At 54.6% G+C, this 23,079-nt stretch overlaps 1 protein-coding gene across 4 annotated transcripts in view; it reads right to left on the reverse strand.

Annotated features, from left to right (window-relative positions):
- Positions 1 to 2,313: 2,313 nt before the first annotated feature.
- The window catches only part of Fbxl18 (F-box and leucine rich repeat protein 18), a 40,754-nt gene continuing 19,988 nt past the window's right edge, over positions 2,314 to 23,079 (reverse strand). For 3 of the 4 annotated variants that reach the window (XM_026407176.2, XM_026407174.2, XM_026407173.2), the window contains 2 exons: positions 21,838 to 22,056; positions 2,314 to 6,714 (listed from right to left, as the gene is read on the reverse strand). In XM_026407176.2, the coding sequence (XP_026262961.1) occupies positions 6,558 to 6,714; positions 21,838 to 22,056 (376 nt within the window). In that variant the 3' untranslated portion in view covers positions 2,314 to 6,557. The remainder of the gene's footprint in view (positions 6,715 to 21,837; positions 22,057 to 23,079) is intronic. The other variant, XM_026407175.2, reaches the window with a different exon arrangement.

The following is a 23,079-nucleotide window of genomic DNA, read 5'->3' on the forward strand; positions in this document are numbered from 1 at the left end:
AAAATGCCAGGCGCCATCTTGACTTGGTTGTGGCTCTCAACAGAGTCCACCCGAAGTGAGACCTGACATGCCTCCTGGCCCTCCCTCCAGTGGCAGACCCCAGAGATTGCCTGTCCACAGACCAGGTGATGTGCAAGGCAGACACTTGGTGGTCATGCTCTGAGGAAAGCCAGCCAGCTCACTTGGAGAGGCCACGTGTGGCTGATCTGGGCCCAGCCCAGCCCAGGTCATGGTCAACACTAGCATCTGTCACCACAACTGTGTGGGGCTTTCGTTATGTTCAGTTTGGCACCAGGGTTTGAACCCAGGGGCGCTTAACCACCGAGCCCCATCGCCAGCCCCATTTTTTTGTATTTTATTCAGAGACAGGGAGGGTCTCACTGAGTTGCTTAGCGCCTCACTTTTGCTGAGGCTGGCTTGGAACTAGTGATCCTCCTGAATCAGCCTCCCAAGCCACTGGGATTACAGGTGGGTGCCATTGTGCCTGGCCCTGGCCCTTTTTAGATTTTTTTATTTAGATATGATCTTGCCAGGGTGGCTTTGAACTCGAGGCTGGCTTTGAACTTGGCAATCCTCCTGCCTCAGCCTCCCAAACTGCTGGGAATACAGGTGTGTGTCACTGTGTCCAGCCTATGTGGGACTTTTTGTAGTACTGGGGATTGTTTAGGAGCATTGTACCTTTGAGCTATATCCTTGGTCCGTTTTTTTTTTTTAAATATTTTTTATCACTTTTTTTAGTTTTAGATGGACACAATATCTTCACTTTATTTTTATGTGGTGCTGAGGATCAAACCCAGTGCCTCACACATGCCAGGCAAGTGCGCTACCACTTGAGCCATATCCCGAGCCCACCTTTTTTTTTAATTAAAAAAAAATTATTGGGGGGACAGTATTGAGTGTCGAACCCAGGGACACTCTACCAGTAAGCTACACCCCAGCCCTTTTCATTTTTTGAGATAGAGTCTCACTAAGTTGCCAAGGTTGGCCTCCCACTGTGTCTTCCTGCCTCAGTCTCTTGTGTCACTGGGATTACAGGTGTACGCCACTATGCCCAGCAGGTCCCCAACTGTTGAATCTCTACTGGTGGGACCTCCAGACAATGTGGAAGTGGCAATCCATGGTGCCGACGCTGCCCAAGGACCAGCTCCAAGAAGCTGGAAGCATCTCAGAATGGCTCTCTTGCTGTGAACTGGGGGCCACTGTCAAGGCAACAGGCAGCACATTTCGCAGCTCTCAGCCTGGGCTCCGGTGCCAGCCACCCTTCCCAGGGATCAATTCCCCAGTCCCAGTCTCGGTTTCCTCCCAGGCGGAAGTGAGCTGTGCGGAGTGTGGTGAGCTCAGAGAACTATCTTGGATGGGACTGGGAAGAACAGCGGCCTCTGACCCTGTGCCACCATTTCAACTGAGGGCAGCACTTCCCTTGAGGACAAGCCAGGAGAAGCTATGCATGACATCCCTGCAGTCACTCTGTTATGGGCCAGCCCTGGGGCCTTCTGCTTCCTCCCTGTGCTGGCCAGAGCCTCTCCTAAGAGCCCAGGTCTGGTGAAGGTGCTTTGCTTCAGACTGATGCTGCAAATCTGTCCTCTCCAGGGGACCCACAGAGAAGGAACCTCTTACAAGAGGCCCTGGAGCATGAGATTCAGAAACAGAAAGTAGAAGGGCTGGGGGCGGCTGGGGGACAGAATGTCTGCTCAGCAAGCCTGAAGCTCCCAGTTCAATCCTAGCCTAGTTGCGGGGTGGAGTGGAATGGGGGTGCCAGGGGCTGGGGTAACAGGTCAAGTGGAGCTGGTGCTGAACGGGGCCAGGGTTATAGTTTCGGGAAATTGAGAAAGTTCTGGAGGCGGGTGGTGGTGGCCACAAGCAATGTAAACGTGCTTAATACCTCTGAAGTCACTGAATGGTTAGGGTGAAGTAGACTTTTATTTTTTAAATATACATAATAAAACAAGTGAATAAACATGCTTGGGGGCAGCTGACCTGGCCCTACCTTTCAGCGCTCCCACCCGGTGGAGCCTTTGTGCAGTGTGGAGCCTGTGCAGCACCAGGTACCCGGTGCCTGTCCTGCTAGCATAGCGCGGCCTCCCCACTTTCTTGGCATCCCTGGCCTGCCAGGACCAAGTATTCACCTCCGGATGCCCCCACCCCTGGGCTGTGGGTCTCTGGTCTCTGTCCATGCATCTGTTTGGGGACCCTGGCCCCCAAGCACATCCACCTTCCACCACAGAAGTGGACAGACCCCTGGGCCCAGGGAGGGAGGGAGGGTCTGAGGTGAAAGCTCACCTTCCCTCTGGAAGGACCACATGGCTGCCTGGCTGTGTAAATCAACTCCACTTTATTTGAAATTTTCCACATGCCACAAATTTACGTGAAAATACCCATTCAGAATGTAGTTTGTTAGAACACCAAATTTAGAAGTGGGTGTCACTGTGAGAGGCCACGCACGGGGCAGTTCCACCAGTTGGGCGGGGAAGGGAGTTGGTCATCAGAAGGCAGGAGTGGTGGTTTAGCACCTGGCCACAAGACGCTAGGAGACCCCTGGGCCAGGGACAGGCCTCAGCCCCTCTCCCCCCACCAAATCCACCCTGAGCTCAGCTGGTTCCAGGCAAAGCACGCAGGCAGGTCCTGGTCCTGGTCACAGGTGGCAGCGCAGAGGCCGGGGAGATGCCACTGTGGGACGCATGCCACCCACGCACAGCACACACATGCGCACATGCACAGCACGCTCCTGCTTGTCTCGAATGTCCCTGCTCACACACGCTTGTTCCTGCTCACACAGGCCGTGGCCACAGTGCAGTGGCCAGGGCTCCGCTCACATGCCACCCTGGGCTTCACAGCAGCAGCAGCTTCTGTGGCTCTGTGGCAGACGCAGCCAGTCAGCACCCAGCCTGTGGCAGTGGCTCTCAAGCAGACTGTGGCGATGTCGTTCAGCCTGCGTGGACCCACGCCAGGCGGAAGCTTCTGTGGAATACTTGATCACTGTGCCCCACGGACCCTGGTAACTGCTCATTAGAACCATGTGCCCCCAAATGCAAATGACACCAGTACAAAGAGCCCCTGGTGTTGTGGCTGAGCCACTGAGAAGGGCAGGCAGTGAGGCCTGCCACACGCAGGGGGCACGGTGCGCCTCAGCTCTGGGCTTCACCACCCTGCTCATCCCAGGTCTGGCTCCTTTCCCCCACAGGAGCATGGTGAGTTTCAGATCCTGAGAGGAGCAGATCACAATGAAGGGGAGCACAAGACGGGGTGAGGGCTGCCCCCATCCCCCCTAAGGGAGCACCACCACACAGGTCCCAGATGGGGACATGCTCCCGGATCCCCAGAGGCTCAGCCTTAGCTTCCACAGCTCCACTGCCCAACAGACTGACCTGGGCCAGCCCTGCACCATCCAGTGAGTGGGCCTCAGCATTGGGTGCTGGTGCAGGGAGCAGGCGAGGGAGCTGCGGCCCTCAGCACAAGCCTAGCTCACTTTCACCTGAGGAGCTCAGCTGGACTGGGCGCAATCCCAAGCCCGAGCTTCCCAGCCCAGGTCCTTGCACAGTCTCTGCAGGGCACTAATGGGAGGGAGAGGGGGTGACCACATCCCTGTGGTAAGAAGGACTGAAGTGCTCCTGTCTCTGGACAAGATCACTTGCTATAAAAATAAGGAAAGCCACCCAGGGGCAGGAAGGGGACCTGGGGGCAGAAATGCCTTCCCTTCAGAAGCCCAGGGCCAGCACGCTGCCATGCCGAGCAGGCTGCAGGGCCTCAGGACACACGGCCTGCCAGAGGGCAGGAGACCATGGTGGCTGGTTTGGGCTGAGGCGGAGGTGGCAGCCACAGATCATGGGATTTCTCTTTTTAAGAACAAAGAAATAAATGCACTGACCTCCTCCCTCCTGCCCACCTCCCCAGTCAAACTAACGTGCACACACATGCACACTGTGGATGCAGACTCGTGTGCAGATGCATACAGACGGGCACCAATGAACACGTGGGCACGTGTGCAGGTGCAGACACACGCACAGGCTCACAGGCAATGTTCCTTGGCAGGCAGCATACGGTCCACCACTGAATAGCCCAGTCCTGCCGACTGAGGACATTAGGGTGGGTCCTCTTCCCAGTGTAAAATGCTTCCAAATATAGATCGCAATTAAGATCGGTGCCAAAACAGCTCTTAGAGAGAGTAAGCCCGTTGCTGACATCTGTGACCCTGTCTCGGGGCAGGAGTGAAAATTCTCACTCTAAGTCAAAGGATGTTGCAGGGATACAACACTACACGGTCTACTGCCTGGGCGCTGCTTTCTGAGGCCACTTGTACCCCCAGCGGCTTCTGACAGCCCCCGCCCCACCCAGCCCTTTTTATGAGAATGAATTAATGCTGCTGGGTACGTGGGCTTGCTGCCAAGGAGAGGCCACCCGGGCGACATCCCCAACACAGCTTCAGCCTTTTAGAAAAACTCCTAGTGGAAAGACAGTCTCTGCTGAGCTGCAGAGTAAAGGGCTCAGGCCAGGGCACTCAGAGCCCAAAGCCACAGGGCCTCTGAGGTTCCAGGACCTTCCAGGTCACCTGCCTCTCTCCTGGGCCTGTCAGGCTATGACCAGCCACACTCTCACTTTGAGGGCAAGCCATCAGTCCCAGGGGCCCACAGCATGTAACCTGAACACCCTCACTAGTGGCCTTCAGGTGCCAGTTTAAAGTAATAAAGAAATGTCCAGTAACGGGGTGGGGTGGGATTTGTCCACCACCCTTCCGACCCTTGTCTACAGCTGTGTGAGACCCTGGCCCTGCCCCCAGGTCCCTAGGCAGCCTGTCCTATGGCCTGCAATGCCAGGAGGGGACAGGCTGGGTTTGTAGCTCTCAGAGGCTAGGTCAGGATCCCCAGGGTGAAGGCTCCAGGTCTAGCCAGCAGGCAAAGGTCCCTTGGCTGACTGTAGCCTGGGACAGGATGGGGGGGACCTGTGCTCTAGAGAGGGGTGAGGACTCCCTCACGCAAGAAAAACGGTGCAGAGGGAGAGGGCCTTTGACACAGACCCACCTGTGCACACAAAAGTGAGCTGCCGGGGCAGGGCAGGGACAGACAGGAGGAAGAGCAGGGGAGAGGCCGGACTCACACCTTGTGGAGACCAGGATCAATGCAAGCGCCAGGCTGGGCCCCAGCCACATGGGAGGGCCCCTGGGTCCCTGAGCTGGGCAGAGCTTCTGAGCAGCTGGCCCAGAAGGCCCAGGCAAGGCCGGCCCCCACCCAGGGACTAGTTTACCTGCTTCTGCATCAGCAGGGATTCGCAGGAGACCACTGCACTGTGCAGGAACCTGCTGCCACGGAAACCCAGAGGAAAAGAACAGGCAGGTGTGGGTGGAAGCTCCGCAATGAGGGGGCCTGGTGGCTCTGCAGCCCTAGCCCAGGGGATCAGGAAGCAGCCGCTGCACAGACCCCCGCAGCCAGAATGGAAGCATCAGGTGACGCCAGGGCTGCAGGGGACCAATCCTGGATGCGGCTGGGGTGGAAGACGGGACTCAACCAGGGCCCCTCCAAAACCCCCAGCCATGGGATATGGTGCCAGCAGTCCTAGGAGCAAACGCAGCGGCCAGCCAGTCAAGTGTGAGGCCCCAGACACTGGAGGGACCTTCTTCATTTCTGGAACGGCTTTGTTTCTAAGAACTAAATAAGGTCACCTGCAGCAGGGGGATCTGACTACTACTCCAACCTTAAGTGTCCGATCTGGGGTTTATTCTAACAAAGCCAAGGGCATGTACTTCCTCTGAGGTACACAGCGCTTCAGGGGAGCTGGAGTTTCCAGAGCCAGTGCCACAAATCGTGGCCCCTGGGGACACAGCTCAGCTCCCAAGGCCCAGCCCAGGAGAGCCCCACCCAGCAGCCCTGCCCTGGGGTCCCCTCTGGGGAAAACACCTCTCAGACATAGCTGGGCATCCTTTTTTTCGTGGTGCTGGCGATGGAACCTGGGGCCTCAGCACATGCTTGGCAAGAGCTTTTCCACTGAGCTACCCCAGCCTTAATGTCTTTATGGTAGAAAGCACCCCAATTCTGTAGCCACCAAACTTCTGGACATCCCACCACCTCAAGGAGACGCCACCTCACCCCCGATAGATGGGCAGTCACCCGTCCATGGGGCCCAATGGCTGGGGATACTAACACAGGAGCAAGGACACTCCTATGGCTGAAGTACAGCATGGGCAGGGCCAGAGGCCCACCCAGCACCCTGGCATGCAGGCAGGCCCTGGAGAGTGGACGATCCAGCAAGGAAGGCCCTGGGAAGGGATGCAACTGGCCAGGCCCCAGGCCAGCACGGCTCAACCACTGCCCTCGCTGATGGCTGCCTGTCCCCTTCCATCATCCAGAACGCAAACCCTCAACGTAAACCATACTATGCAAGAGGAAAGCAAGAGGAAACACGGGGAGCCAGGGGGGTGCCGCGGGGTGGCCTGAGAGACACTTTCTTCCTCTGAAAAACCACGGGGGTCCCAGTGTCCACAGGCTCCTTGGAGGCCTGCAGGGGGCAGCAGGGCGTCTTTGTGGCAACTGAGACCAAGGGAAGCTGACTGGTGCTGGCTGGGCCTCTCACCACCACAGGTTTGGGGGCTCCTCAGCCACTCTGCTTTTAAACAAGGTGATCTCGTCCAGGTGTACCATGGGCACATCTCGGATGACATCTGTCAGGCCCTCATGGAGCAGAGGGAAGATGACGACGTTCAACGCTGGTCTCTCAGCCTGAAAACTGAACCAGAGGCAAACCATTAGAAGGGGCAGGTGGGAGATTTGGGGGCAGCCAGATCTGGGAAGGGGAAGGAGCATGCAAGCCAGCCAGAGGGAGGGGCCCGGGAGCTGCACACTCTCTGGGTGTTGAAGAGGACCTCGTGAGAACAGAGGCCCAGGGAGGCCCTTCTTGCTCTGCAGAGCCAGTGAGGACTCACTGCTCGAACAGAGAAGGGACAGATGGCCGAATCCACACAGCCTTGGGGCACCCTCGAGGGAGGATGATCTGAGGTCAGTGAGGCAACAACAGGCTCTGAGACAAGTGAAGCCAGGTCCACCGTTCCAGAACCACAGGAGGTACGACAGACCACAGCAGCTCTGCTCCCTGCCCACTGCGTGGGGAGACTCATATGTGAGGTTCAGAGTGTCCACTGTGTGCCAAGCACTATGCTGAGTCTGACAGATGAGACCCTCTGCACGGCCCCACAGGCCCACGGTGGACCCTCAGCTGGCCAGAGGCAGAGTGGGGCCCTAGCCAGTCGGAGCAAGGCCAGGCCCAGGTCCTCCCTGCCCCACCCCTCCCTCCCTCTCTCCCCCATGAAGGCAACACAAAGCAACCCCAGTGTGGCCATGGCTCTCAAGCTAGAAGAAGGAATACTGCGGGGTCCACAGAGTGAGATGATGACCCTGCGGGGCACAAGGGACCGATGCAATAGAGAGCCTTTGCAAACGTTTGCCAAAACTTAGTCGAGGCCCCTGCAGCTCCAGCGCCTTCCTTCCTAGAGGCAGGAGCTCCGTGGCCTCTGTGCACGGCCCCACCTGAGGCAGCACAGGGTTGACTTCTGTAAATTCCTGCCAGAAAGACACTCATAAACCCCGTTTTGGCACCAGGGGACATCTCCCGGTTCTATGCAGCATTCTGCTTTGACAGCAGCATCCATGTCCCAACCTTGCAGATAACACTGCAATTGTCCCTGCTGCAAACCCACCATGCAACTTATCCCATTTGAAACAAAATCTCCCCAACCCAATAATTTTTTAATGTTTTTTTTAATTGTCAATGGACCTTTTATTTATTTATATGCAGAGCTAAGACTCGAACCCAATGCCTCACGCATACTACACAAGCACTCCACCACTGATCCACGACCTCAACCCTCCCCAACCTTTGACCTGCATTTAAAGGTACCTGCCTTCCAACCCCCTGAGTCACTGGGGTGCAGAACAAGCTGCTGTCGAGGGCACAGGATTGGTTCCTCACAGGTAAGGAATGGAGCCCTCCAGGAATCCCGGCCACAGCTGAGCTGGGCAGGTCAAAGCCTTCCCCACATGCAGTGAGGTGCAGGCAGACACAGTGTGACAAGCTTTAATCACACCTCTCTCTGCCTTTTATTATACCTGTCAAGGATGCATCATGGTGAAGAAAAACTTCTGCCTAAGGCCACTAAAAATATGCCAGGGAGCCACACACAGTGGCACAGGCCTGTAATCCTGGCTATTCAGGAGGCTGAGGCAGGAGGAATGCAAGAAAGATACTTGTAAACCCCCCATTTTGGCACCAGGGGATGCCTGGGCAACTTTGCAAGACCTTGTCTCAAAATTAAAAGAGCTGGAGGTGCAGCTCAGTGGCAGAGTGTCCCTGGGTTCAGGCCATTTAAATGGAGTACTCAGCCACCCTCCAAAATGCCTTCCCTGCACACTCCATGATTGCAGAGAGATGTCGGGTTTGTCTTAAGCTCACTATTTAGTTTAGAAAGAAAACATCACCAGCAACATGTGAAGGTGTGGGCTAGTGGCACACAGCTCAGGCTGTGTCTCCCAGGGACACAGAAGCCGGCGCCTGTGTCTCCTCATCCACTCTGTTTTGTTCTATCTATATCTACCAGGATAGAACAAGGTGGCTTATGGGACACATCAAAGTATAAACCAATTGCGGCTGCTTCGTGGCTTTGAGTGGCTTTAGGATCCCACTCAAGCCACACACCACGCCTGCAGTGGGGTCCCCATGGTCTCCGAAATTAACACCCAGGCATTCACCAGGGCCTGGAGGCTGCCTTTCCTGGTAGCTAGTGCTCTAGTTGGCAGGGCTACCACATCTATTTAGCCAAAGCCCTAGTTGGACATAGTCTGGGGACTTTTTGAGTTGTAGTTAGACACAATACCCTTAATTAATTTATTTATTTTTATATATGTGGTGCTGAGGATCGAACTCAGGTCCTCGCATATGCTAGGGGAGTGCTCTACCACCAAGCCACTACCCCAACCATCTGAGGACTTATTAAAATTTGTTCTTTTCAGATATACATGGCAGTAGAGTATATTTTGACATATTATACACACATAGTATCCTAATCCTATACACTCACAACTTATCCAAATTAGGATCCCATTTCCTTTTCTTTTTGGGACCAGGGATTAAAACCATGGGCACTTAACCAATGAGCCACATCCCCAGCCCTTTTATTTCTTTTTTAATTAATTATTTTAGTTATAGATGGATATAATACTTTCATTTATTTATTTATTTTTATATGGTGCTGAAGATCCAACCCAGTGTTCTGGGCAAGTGCTCTGCCACTGAGCCCCAGTCCCAACCCCTCCCCAGCCCTTTTTATGTTTTATTTTGAGACAAGGTCTCACTAAGTTGCTGAGGCTGGCTTTGAACTCATGATCTTCCTGCTTTAGCCTCCTGAGTCACTGGGATGGCAGGCATGCGCCACCGTGCCCAGCAGAGTCCCGTTCTTGTGTTGCATGGGATATGGAGTTCCACGGGTCATGTATTCATATACAAACACAGGACAGGGACTTGGTTTTTACTCTTACCAATAAACACCACTCAATACAGTATAATTGCTTCTGTATTTTGAGGTATTTTCTCTAAATAAATCCCAGAAATGGGGTTACTGGGGTCTAAAGAGCATGAAGATTTTTATAACCAAAAGACAACCCACAAGGGGATTAGATGGCACTGCTGGGCCATAGTGAGAGGCCAGTCTACTGCTCTCGCCTGGGCCCAGAGAAGGCCATTCAGGAACGAACACTCGGGGGATGCAAGGCCAGCAGCACACACACCACACCTGTCGGCACCCCTTCAGACAGAGCTCAGACAGGAACGTTGGGCCCTCAGTGCACCCCCAGGATCCTGTCAGGAACACCCTCAATCAGCCCATACCCCGGCTTCTGCCCAACGGTCCCTCCGGTGACAAAATGACCAGCTGGAGCATTTCTGTCCATGCAGAGAAAAAAGGGAGGGAGAGACATGGGGAAACACCGTGTGGGTCCTAGCTGTCCTGCCACATAAGATACGACGACCTGTCCTGGAGACTAAGGGAGAAATGGTAGGCTGCAGTCACAAATGCATGGCGCCTGGAGCAGGAAAGCAGGTACTGTGCACGAGAGGCCATGGCCAGGAAGCCGTGGTGAAGAGCGTGAGGCTGCAGAGACCACCCCTGGAACTGCTGGACTTGGGGCATCCACAGCAAATATCCCTGGGGTGGGGCCTCCTGAGGGCTGTAGGCTGGTGAGGCAGATTCAGGGAACCCCCAACTCTCACCTGGGCCTTCTCACCCAGGCCCCAACCCAGACGGGCCACCGAGAGGCAGTGTCCCTCCAGACACTTCACACACCGAGAGCACAGAGCCTGCATCTACCCCACCCACGCCTGGAGCTTCCCAGACCATCCCCAGCGTCACTCCTTCATGACACCCCAGGAAAGAGGGACACAGAGTACAGGGGAGGGAGGATAGCTGAAGGAAGCCCCCTGCACCTCTTCCAAGGTGCACCTTCTGGTGACACTTGGTGCTGCTGCAGCCAGGTCACCATTGACCTGGCTTCTACCCAACCCAGCCCACCGTCCCTTACCTGGAAAATGGGGTTCCAGCAACAAGGGAAGAATTCCCAGGCCACCCTCTGTGGCCCCACACTCAGACTGCAGAAGACTGACTCCTTGGTGGCTGAGGAAGATATACCAGATATGGCCACACTGGCCCGGGGGCCCCATGGGAGGTCCCTGGTGAACATCTTCCCTTGACTCAGCAGCAACCAGGGGCCGTGGTCAGGCCTAGCATTACTTTGTGGCTCCTACATGCTGCCTTTGCTGCAGGGGGGTCTGGGTACCCGGCCACCCTAAGAGGCCTGCCAGCCCTGGCCTCCTGGGGATGCTCCAGGGAGCCAGAGCTCAGTAGCGTCCTGCTCTGCATCTAAGCTCCCTGGCTGAGCCTGCGGCCCAGCACCCTGTGGGCCCAGCACCCCGCTGGCCTTGTCCTTCCCCAGGGCACATGCAATCAGCCTTCCAGGCAGCTCACAGGAGAGCTGAAGTTGAAAAACTGTGCTAATTCCACTTTTAAAACCCACTTTCAATTCTAAAGCCCTCAGTATTTGCCACATAATCCACTCCCAACCCCCCGATAAACTCACATCTCGACACAGCTGCAGACCAGACCTAGACCAAGTCCTCTGTGTTCCCCCAGAGTCAGAGCAGGCGGCCCTTGAGTACAGCCTCCAGGGCTGCCCCGAGCCAGGCCTTGCCGGGAAGGCAGGGAAATATGGCCTTCAGTGACATTAGCGCCTCAGGCCTCAGTGGCAAAGGCCAGGCTGAGAACACATTCCAGGGCCACTTGGGGAAGGAATTTTTACCTGGGCCTCAGAGACAGAGTGATATGTATGTTAAATCAGAGTCACACCAGCCTGTGGGCCCTGCCTCCTCCTGTTGGCAGAACGGGATTCCTGAGTGTCCTGGAGGAAGGAGGCTGCAGGATCACATGGGCCTCCAGGGCTCCCGAACCCATGGCCGTCAGGGACGAGTGGGTGAGGACCCCGTGATAGCACAGGCATCTGGACACCTGTGAGGGCCCAGCCCATGTGCTCCTGGGAGCAGCTTCAGAGCCGGCATGTCCTCATTGTGACTGCATCGGCTATGGGGCTGAAGTTCCAAGGCCTATAACACAGTCCGGGCTCACTCTCTCCTGCAGGATCTGGAGACAAGAAGCAGAATATCCCAGACACTCATGATGACTCTCCAAGACCACAGGCCCCCATTCGAAGGCCAACCAGCTGCAGGAAGCAGCTGCCCCAGTACCCACCCTGCCCTGCCCAGAAACACATGGGAGTCACCATGAATAGACCCAAAGGAGAGTTTGCAGAGGAAAACCAGACAAAAGCCTGGCAGGGAGAAGGCCATCATAGGACAAATGGTGGCCTCACTCATGTCCCGGTTCATCCAGGATGAGCATAGAGCTGCCAGTGATTCTCTACCACCAGAAGGTCCTAGAACACCTGGCTGTTACTGTTTCCCTGACCAGAGTCATACCAGTCCTCTAATGGGGGACTTGCTCAGGATCCTCAGGCCAGCGTTAAAGGTCCAGACTATGCCCTGGCATGTGGACTTTGGGGTGCAAGTCCACTAGACCTCAGTGGCCCATGCAGACCAGCACCCCAAAGTGTCACCACTCTATCAGGAATCAAGAAACCCAAGGGTGATGACACAGGGACCTCCCCACCCCAGAGCCAGGAGGCCTGACAGTAAACAGTCAGAAGTGAGAGTCCATGGAAGCTTCCCTTTGTGGGCCCCATGCAGCACAGTGTCTGGGAAGTGGGGGGCAGAGTCAGGGCAGCTCCAGCAAGGGGCCACCTTCCGCCACACCGCAGGCCAGGCAGCAGGCCAGGCAGCTGGGCACTGACCTGGCCAGGCCAGAGGAACCAAGTCTCCAGGACAGACATGGAACAGAAGAGATGAAGGCTGGCACGGCCACCAGGCAGGTGTCCCTGAGGCCAGAAGAGAGGTGGAGGCAAACACCCCATGGGGTCTGGGATGGTTCTAGGGTGGGAGCAGGAGGGGGCGGGTAGGAAAGCCTCGTGTGCCTTGCCCCTCCCCCAGGAGGACATGAAACCTTCCATGGCCACCAGAGTCCTGTTGTCAGAGACGTGCCCAAACCCTCTTCCAGACACACTGCTGGGGCTCCTGAGAAAGCCCAAGAGCGGGGAACAGGCAGAAAAAACCCGCCACAGCAACCCCAAACCGTGGGCCACGTGGTGGGGAAGATGGGAGAAGGCACAGGGGAGGAGCTTCGAACCTGGGAGAGCAAAGGCCAGTGCAAAGCAGACTCTGCATGGCCTCAGGCACTGGGCAGCCTTGACACAAGGGCCTGTGACCACCCAGGGCACATCTGAAAGTGGCTTCACAACCAGGGAAAACAAGACAACCCGCGGAGTTGCCTCTTGAGAGGGCAGGGTGGGACCCTAATCCAGAAACCAGCAGGGCCCTTGCTGGCGTGTGGCACCAAACCCGCAAACAGCACCACCAGAACCATAGCAGCACCTCGACAATGTGAGGAGGGAAGCCAGAGACGGCGATGGGACAGGCAGGATGGCGCCACCCTGGCAAGAGGCAATTTTGCCAGTGACAAGCTGTAGGGACGCTGACTCTGCTGTGGAGTCATGGATAAAAGCAAGAACATACCACTAGGTAAAGGGACAGGGAAATGTCAGAGTAGCTAGTGCGAGAAGCTTCTCTTGATCAGCAATTCTGAGCTCTTGAGGCAGAAAAGGGTGAGAAAAAGAAAAGCATCAGAAAAAGTAATAAGGGGCTGGGGATGTGGCTCAAGTGGTAGCGCGCTCGCCTGGCATGTGTGTGGACCAGGTTCGATCCTCAGCACCACATACCAACAAAGATGTTGTGTCCGCCGAGAACTAAAATAAATAAATAAATAAATATTAAAAAATTCTCTCTCTTTCTCTCTCTCCCACTCTCTCTTAAAAAAAAAAAAGAAAGAAAAAGAAAAGAAAAAGAAAAAGAAAAAGTAATAAGCTCTGCTTCCTCCTTTACGCACGGTCCCCCTGCAGGAGTGGGTCTGGGGCAGGCACTGGGACAGCAGGGTGCAGTTGCCAAGAGCCACGGCGCCACCTACTGGGACCCCACGGAGAAGTACCTGGCTCAGCTGTAGCTTCTGCACCTTTGGTGCCAGAGGGAGGAAGCCCAGCCACAGGGGTGGTCAGACAGGTTGGGGAGGGCCTGACTTTGGTACCCGGCAGGGGGGCACGGATTCCACTTGGAAAGGCTGGTGCACACCCTGTGGTGCAGCTGGGACCGTGGTGGGGCCGCCCTGTAGGTAATGGGGTCACAGCAGAGGCGTCCACAGGTCTCTCCCACTGTCTTCAGGGCACCAGCACAGCAGGCAGGAGGGCAGACCTGGGCCTGGACCAGCACACTTGGCCCTGCAGGACCCCTCCTTGTGGGTGTGAAAGCTGTCCTTTGAGGTGACCACTGGCTGCACCGAGTCCCACTTCTCAGAGCCTGTTTCCCCGTCTGTTCACCAGAGCTGAGGCACTCACCTCTCAGGTCTCCGTGAGATTTAAGGACAGAGGTGAAGCCGTGTCTGGCCCAGAGCCCTAACATGGCCCCAGCCTCCAGGAGGGGAAGAACAGGTGCTTGGATCTCATCCAAGTGGCGCACCTGGGATTACACCGGGACGTGGCAGCAGGAGGGGCCTTCACCCTCTGCATCTGCAGCGAGTATTCCATGGGTTTGTGGCACTGTGCCAGGTGCAGGACAGGGACACATGGAACACAGGGGCTGACAGGCCCTGTTCAGTTTCACCCAAATGTCCCCTCGGCCAGGGTCGACCTTGGATCTGGGCTCAGACACTGAGCACCAAGCAGCAGGAATCACGGCCCTTCCAGCTGTCAGCCCCTGTAGGACCAGCACCCCAGACACCCAGGAGCCACCACCAGGCCTGTGCTTAGTAGCGCACAAGGGCGCCTCAGGAAGGAAGCGCCTCGAAAACCAGCTGTGCCATGGGGCGAAGACCTTGACACATGGCTGGAGGTGCTGTGTTCTCTGAAAGAGCGCCACAGGAGATGGGGCCCTGAGGGAGGCCGCTCTTGAGCAGGCCAGGAGGGGAGGGCAGGCCCAGGCAGCAGGACGGCGCAAACAGAGAGAGGCAGCAGCCTGGGTCCGGCTCCAGTCCACTGCAAGGAGGAAGCCGGGGAGCGGAAGGACAAGGCAGCCTCTTTTCGAGGGAGCAGGGGAAGTTCGGACCCTGGTGACTAGAGTGCTGTCCCTGACATAAGCACAGCTCCACAGTGCTTGGTGATCGTGGATACTCCCTGCGCTTTGTGGAAACTCCCACACACACACAGCCAAGACAGACAGCAACTCCCAGAGCAGGCTTCTATCTCTGCAGGAAAGCCACTCCTCAGGACTGACAGTGTCCACATAGCCTGGTCTGAGGGCACACTCGTGGGCAACAGGACGGAGCCAAGGGGTTGGTCCAAGCCCCTTCAGCAGAACACACCGGACAGGGAGGTGTCAGCCTGGGGCTGTGGTGGCAGCTCCCTCCCAGCTACACCCAGTACGCGGAAATCGGCTGCAAGCTGATGAGGGGCAGAGGCACCCTGTTCTCCCACCGCTGAGGGCAGGGCCGGCTGCACCTGGTGCCCAGAACGCAGCCTCTGCCTCTTGGCACACTGGGCAGAGCAGGAGAGCACCCAGCAGGCAGCAGTGCCACCTGCTTACCCTGTTTTCAGCCACCACAAACCCTTGGCCCACTTGGTGAAGCATGGTAGAGCCTGGGCCCTCCCTTGGACCCTCCCAAAAAGGCACCTCAGACATCTGCTCCAGCGCCGACCCAAGAAGCCCAGGTGTGGAGCACGATGGATGGGGCTGAGCCATAACATTCTGGCCAATGCCTCGCTCCCAGGTTCCACAGCTGGAGAATCAAGGTCTAAAGCAAAGGAAGGTCATACAGAACTCATAGAATGGATCCAAAAGGAAATCAAAAGTAGTGCCAGGCCGCCAGGCATGGTAGGGCACATCTGTAATCCCAGTGGATTAGAAGGCTGAGGCAGGAGGATTGCTAGTTAGAGGTCAGTCTCAGCAAATGAATGAGGCCCTCAGCAACTTAGCAAGACCTGTCTAAAAATTTTTAAAAATTGGGGCTGGCGTTGTGGCTCAGTGGTAGAACACTTGTCTAGCATGCGTGAGGCACTGGGTTCGATCCCCAGCACCGCATAAGAATCAAAACAAATAAAATAAAGGTATTATGTCCATCTACAACTAAAAAAAATTTTTAAAAATTTTTTTAAATTGGGGCTGAGGTCATGGTTCAGTGGTAGACTGCTCGTCTGGCACATGTGAGGCACTGGGTTCAATCCTCAGAACCACATAAAAATAAATAAAATAAAGGCATGTGTCCATCTACAACTTAAAAATTTTTTAAAATAAGTATTTTTTTGTTGATGTAGTTTACACAATACCTTTATTTTACTTACTTTTCTGTGGTGCTGAGGATCGAACCCAGGGCCTCGAGTGCCTTGCATGTGCTAGGCAAGTGCTCTACCACTGAGCCACAACCCCAGCCCCTACAACTTAAAATTTTATTTATTTATTTGTTTATTTGATTTAAAAGAACTGGGGATGTAGCTCAGTGGTAAAGTTCCCCTGGAAGTAAATCCCAGTAAAACAAAACAACAACAACAACAAAAACATAACACAAACACAGTGCCAGGAGCCCACACAGTGTGCCAGGAGTCTGAGCAACATGGGAGGCTGAGGTGGGAGGATCACCTAAGCCAGGACCGGAGGCCGGCCTGGGCAACACAGTAAGAACCCCACCTCAGAAACAAAACCAAAAAGTCATGGGTTAAGGATGTGGTTCAAGGGTGAGCACTCATCCAGCATGTACAGGACCCTGGTCCATCTCCAGCACCGCAAAACAAGAGAGACCAACATGAAGTCCGGCCAGCAGGGCTGCCAGGCCCCGCGACCCAAGGCCTCCTGGCTGATGCTCTTCTTTTCATCTTGTCTTTTCGCAGCGCTGGGAACGAGCTCAGACCTCACTCCACAGAGAGCACCCAGCCTTAATGGCTCTTCTTTTTGGGAGCAGCTGGGGTCTCCTTCCTGTCTCTCTCCACAGAACGGGAGGGAAGGGAGGCCACACTTGTTGGTCACATTCAAATCTCTTTCAGGAGCCCTGCCCGATGCACTGGCCGGCGGCGTCCCTCAGGTGGTCTCTCCAAAGGCTCCACTCCCCTGAATAACCTGCTTGTCTAAGTCCTGCTCCACAGCAGAGCACCAGATGAGGCTTTGCAGGGACCACAGTGAGTGACACAGCCCCACCAGAGAGGGCAGGACAACAGCCAGGCAGGAGAGGAAGATGCCAGCTGCGGGGACCAAGACCCTCGCTAGCTCCCGGAGGCCCTGCTCCCAGGCTGAACAACACAGCCTGGGGAATGTGCAAGTCCCGTTTAGGAGACTCTGAATCAGCTCACAGGAGTGGCAGGGTGGTGGCTGCTGGGAGCCAGGGAGGAGCACGCGGGGTTCTTACTTCACGTGTGAGTTTTTGCTTGGGAAGAGGGGAAAGGTCTAAGGATGGATGGCAGTGATGGGTACAAAACAATGTAAAAGGGTTTTTGTTTGCTTGTCTGTTTTGCAGGGCTAGGGATGGGACCCTGGGGTTCACACAGGAAGCATTCTACCACGGAGCCCAGCCCCAGCTCCAGCTCTCAGGCAATTATTTTGACATTTAGATTCCACTGCTTCTCCAGCTACGAGTTGGAATTTCCAAAATTCTAAGTTTCTGAACTTGACATTCACAGTCCTCAAACAGTGCACCTTGGACCTTGTGGACTCGCGCAGGCACAAGCAGCAGAGGGTCCTGGAGCCTGGAGCAGATGGCTGATTGGGGACCCTGTGGACCCTGCCTCATTCAACTGCTTTCCTATGAATCACAGGCAAACAGTACCTGCTTCCTGCTTCAGGGACGTGACTCAAGGAGCCCTGGCTCCTGTCATCAACAGCAAGCAGGGTGGGGTTTGCAGGGAGTTTCCTAACCTTCTCAACTCCTACAGTCAAGTGAGAGCCGCAGCCTCTGGTGAGACACCCAGAAAGCCGCTCAAAGCCTATTTAGTTGCATTTTGTATCCAAACCAGCAGCCTTGACACCTGCCTAAGGACAAGGCCGACTGGAAGATTCGCGTATATGGGGGTCACCACTGAAGTACAGCAACCTGAAGCAATGGCGACAGAGCAGGCAGGAAGCACCAGGAGGAGACAGGGACTCCTAGGACACCTGACAGGTGCACCCACACTGCCGCTGTCGGCCAAGCGTGGCTACCCTGGACTTGCTCCCTTCTTCTTACTCAAAGAAACCCACCAGAAATGTCCCTGAGAGATCTGCAGGGACAATCACAAACAAGGGGACATGAACAGTCAAAAAACACAGCCAACGATGCTCAGTGGGAACCATCACAGGCAATGGGAGGACACACTCCCCCAGGACACTGGGCACATCTGAAAACTTGACAACACAGCAGGGTGGGACACAGAGGTGTGGACAGAGTTCCACAGTCAGCTGGAGGGGGAGGGTGGAGGCTAGGAGAATTGCTCTGGAGGCCAATCTGGTAAATTTTCAAAAATACCTGTGGTGCACAGGTATACACGGGAAACCCACATAAAGCTATTCGTGGGGGCCGAGGAAGACTGGAAACAACAGAACGCCCATCAACAGCAGAAACCTCAGAGCTGGGCACAGTGGCACACCTGTCACATCCCAGCCCTCGTGAGGCCTTGGCAGGAGGACCACTTGAGCTCAGGAGTTTGAGGACAGTCTGGGCAACATTGTGAGACCAAGTCTCAAAAAGAGTGGTTAAGATAATAAACGTTAGGGCTAGGGATGCAGCCCAGCAGCAGAACACCTGCTTAGCATGTGCAAGGCCCCGGTTCAATCCTGAACACCACAAATAAATAAAGATATTAAAAAAGAAAGAAAAAGATAATAAATGTTGGGACAGGGATGTAGCTCAGTGGTAGAGCACTGGGGGGAAATTGCACACAGGGAAGAAGGGGACAGGAGAAAAGACTCATCTGTGCAAGAGAAACAGAAAGGACGGAGACTGGGTGTCCTGGCGGGGGGGTGGCAGGAGGAGGGTGGAGCTACACTGTGCCACGCACATCTCAAGCAGCACTGACAGGCTAGAAGATATGGTGAGGGTCCCAGGCCCAAACAGGTACACACATTCAACGACGATGTGCAGTTGACACCAAACAGAATGGTGAACAGAAACAAAGGCACCTACTGCAAGGAGAGATGGCTCCAAAGCAGGCGCCAAAGAACAACACCAAGTACCTAAAGAACAGCTTCTGACTGGACATGGAACGCGAATATGTTCTCCACAGGGACGTGGTTAGCAATTCTGAACCTATTTCACACACACACCGGGACTGAACACATCGGTAAACGTGCTGTGGGTGACAAGAGTCAGGCCTTTCTGCTGCTGGAGAGAAGTTATGTGAGCCGGGAAGCGGAAGGGTGGTGCTGAGCTTGGACCCTGGGCTAGAATCAGAAAGGTCAGTGTGCACGGCTCATCTTCACAGACATGAGAGTGCACGGTGTCCAATGAACACAGCGAGCAAGGAGAAGTTGGCCAACATAGTAACGCGATTTACCCATTGATATAACAAAACGGAACACCCCTGCTCAGATGAAAGTGCTTGTGGGCTGGGAAACAGAGCTCAGTGGTCGAGTGCACACGGCCCTGGGTTCCACACACGAGGCCTGGGTTCAATCCCTAGTACCACCAATAAATAAATAAATAAGATAAAATAAGGGCTGGGGCTGTAGCTTAGCGGCAGAGCGCCTGCCTAGCACATGAAAGGCACTGGGCTCCATCCTTAGCACCACATAAAAATAAAACAAATATAGTGAAAGCATGCTGTCACCTAAACCACAAAAAAAAAAAAAAGTAAAAAAAAAAAGAAAAAGAGAGAGATAAAATAAACTGCTTATGGAAGGTTGCAGTGCAGCTCAGTGGTGTGTTTGCTTGGAATGATCAAGGCCCTGGATTCCATCGCCAGTACCAAAAAGAAAGAAAGAAAGAAGGAAAGAAACGGGTGCCTACACAAGTAGCTGTGCCCACTCAGCCCTCCGGGCAGGGCACCACAGTGGTGACGAATCTGCTGCCAGGGCCTGGCTTCTACACATACCGTCCAGGAAGAGGAACCCAAGCCTTAGAGAAATGGCCAAGCAGGTTGAGGCAGGGAGGCACACAGGAGTGGGAACATCCGAGCTGCCAGAAAGCCAGGAAGTGCCCCAAAGGAGGAAGGGTAAGATGAAGAGGGTGCAGACCCACGGAAAGAACACCCCCAGGGGCTGGGGATGCAGCTCAACTGGGAGATGTGGGAGATGCCTGCCTGGCATGCATAAGGCCCTAGGCTCAATCCACCAAACAAGAGAGTACCCCCAGAACAATTAGACAATGCCACACACGGTGACAGCGGTGGGCTCCAACCCCGTGACTAAATAAGAATCACTGAGTTGGGTTGAGACTGTAGCTCGGTGGCAGAGCGCCTGCCCAACATGTGAGACACGAGGCTCGATCCTGAGCACTACATAAAAAAATAAATAAAATAAAGGTATGCTGTCCATCTACAGCTACAAAAAGAATTTTAAAAAAAAAGAATCACTGAGTGGACACTGGTATATGACATAATAGCTGAGTAAATAAAATGGAGGAAAGGTCTTTCTCACTGTAGAGTTCCAATTAAATGTAAAATGAAGGACACAGAAATTCATCATTAGTCATGGTGATGACTGTTATGTTCGTGTCCTCCAAAGTGAAATCTGAAGCCCCAGAGAATGGCGTGAGGAGGTGGAGCCACTGGGAAGTGGCAGGGCCAGATGAGGCCATGAGGAGAAGCCCTCACCATAAATGAGGGTAGGATTCAAGAAGGCAGCCCCTTTCTTGGGCCTCACCAGACACTGTAATCTTGGTGGCCCCCAGGACTGTGAGACTGAGTACCTGTTATTTAAGCCACCGAGCCTTCTTGTCATGTGACTTCCCGTCATAGCAGCCCAAGTGGACTAAGGCCAAGATCCATCATAGATGCTAAAACTGGGGGGTCAAGCAGGGTAAGAAACATGGGATCTGCCTCCCTCCATGACATGTTTGTTCATTAGAAAGAACACAGTGAGGACTGGGGTTGTGGCTCAGCGGCAGAGTGCTCGCCTAGCATAGGCGAGGCCCTGGGTTCGATCCTCAGCACCACATAAAAATAAATAAATAAAATCAAGGTATTGTGTCCAACCACAACTAAAAAGTAATACTTAAAAAAAAGAAAGAAAGAAAGAACACAGTGACTTCGCAGCAGAGAAGCCTCACTGGCACCACCTTCCCAGGTAATGGAGGCCAATGGTGCCTGAGGTAAGGTATGAGAACACCACGCCATCCAGGTGTCAAGACTGAGAAGCCCAGTCTCCTCCATGGTTTCCTTGCCAAAAATGCCGACTCTCTATCTAATCATAAGACAACGTCAGAGAGACCCAAACTGAGGGACATGCTCCAAAATGACCCACCAGTTCTCCCAGTGTCAAGGTCACGAAAGACAAGGAACAACGGGGGAATAGCCACGGAGGAAGAAGCCTAAGGAGACAGACAACTCAATTCAACCAGAGGCTCCAGACTAGACCCTAAATCGGATCGAGGGAGAGAGGAAGGACATAGGAGGAAATGGACCAAATTCTCAGGTGGCTCAAATGGCTCCTGCCCTGCTGACGTCCTTGTTCTGATAACTATGGGGGCACATGGGATGTCACATTAGGAAAGCTGAATTAAGGCTCTTCGGAAACCCTATTTTTACTACTTAGCTAAAATTATTTTAAAATAAAAAGCTGGCCTGGGCCTAGCGTGATGGCACACAACCTGTGATCCCAGCAGCCCAGGAGGCTGAGGCCCTAAGCAACTCAGTGAGACCCTGTCTCAAAATAAGATATAGAAAGGGCTGGGGGCATGGCTCAGTGGCTGAGCACCCCTGAGTTCAACCCCCAGTACCCAACTAAATAAATAAATAAATAAATAAAAGGTAGAGGACAGAACCCAGGTATGTGTATTTTATACACCAAAGAAACAGTTATGGCGAAATGTGTGCGAAAACATCAATTGTTGTACCGGGGACAGAGGGGAGTGGAGCCTCCTAGAAAACTGACCCTGTGGCCAAGAGGATGTCCAGAGAGGAGTCCTCCCTGCAGAAGGAAGCCGGGCCCTCTGACCACCCACCAAAGCCTGGCGCTCTCTGTTCCCATCAAACAGTGCTGGGCACTGGGGACGCTGGGTCTGTGGAGGGCAGTGCTGTCAGAGGCCTGCTGGCCACTCACCTGCGGAGGAGCGACTGCTGCAGGTTCTTGCAGGTGGCGAGGGACTCGCCAGTGAACATGTGGCACACGACGACGTGCGGGCAACGAGCCATGAAGGCCAGCACGGCCTCCGGCTGGAGGGAGCCGCTGCGGGACACCAGGCACAGGCGCTGCAGCGAGGAGCACTGGCTCAGCGCCTGGAAGAACTGTGCATTGGCGCTGAAGTAGGGCTGCTCCAGCCTGCGGGAGAGAGCGGCGTGAGGACCACAGGGTGGCACTGCCACCGGAGCTCCTGGATGCACTGAGTGGGAGCTGCTGGTCCCCCCAGTGCCCACACGAAACCTCAGTCCCTGGATGCTGGGGGTGGGGATCAGACCCCCAGGGCTCCCCTGGAGACCCTGATTTGGGAGAACCGGATGACCCAATACAGTCAGCACTGCCGACAGCCCAAGGTCACCAGCCCTCAGTGCAGACAGGCTCAGGGTATCCCTGGCCTCCCTCAGCACCCTCCCTTCCTCATGCACTGCAGTGAACTCACTTGTGACTCCGGCCCTCAGGGCTCAGTTTGATGGGAAGACAGATGAACAAACCACAAGAAAGGGTGAGAACCTAGGGAGGCTGGGGTGGGGGTGGGATGCTCCAGCCATAACAGAGGGGAGCTTGATGATCCAAGCCACTCCACAGGCTGCCAGGAGCACCTGGGTGAGGAAGGCTGAGAGCCAGGAAGATGGGGAGGAAAACTGGTATGCGCTAGGTAGTCCCAGGCCAGGATCTGCAAGTGTGAAAACAGGGTCTCTGCAGATAGTTAAGGTGAGGTCTGCTCTAGATCCAATGACTGGTTCCTTATAAGAAGGTCAGGTGCACAGGTGCACGCCTATAACTGTAATCCCAGCTACTCAGGAAGCCGAGACAGGAGGACTACAAGTTTGAAGCCAGTCTCAGCCACTTAGGAGACAGACCCTCAGAATATTAGTGAGATCCTGTCTCAAAATAAAAAATAAAAAAGACTGGGGATGTAGCTCAGTGGTAAAGTGCTCCTCGGTTAGATCCCCCAGTACCAAAAAAAAAAAAAAAAAAAAGGCAGGGGGGGACCAGGTAAAGCCCAGAGATATAAATAGGCAGATGGCAGGGCCTGGAGCAGTGCACCTGTCTACAAGTCACAGAGCACCAAGCTACCAAGCTTTGGCAGCCATCATCAAAAAACAAGAGGCATGCAGGGCGCAGTGGCACATCCCACAGCTCGGGAGCCTGAGGCAGAAGGAT

The sequence above is a fragment of the Urocitellus parryii genome, chromosome 9 (genome assembly GCF_045843805.1).
Source record: "Urocitellus parryii isolate mUroPar1 chromosome 9, mUroPar1.hap1, whole genome shotgun sequence".
Classification (NCBI taxonomy): domain Eukaryota; kingdom Metazoa; phylum Chordata; class Mammalia; order Rodentia; family Sciuridae; genus Urocitellus; species Urocitellus parryii.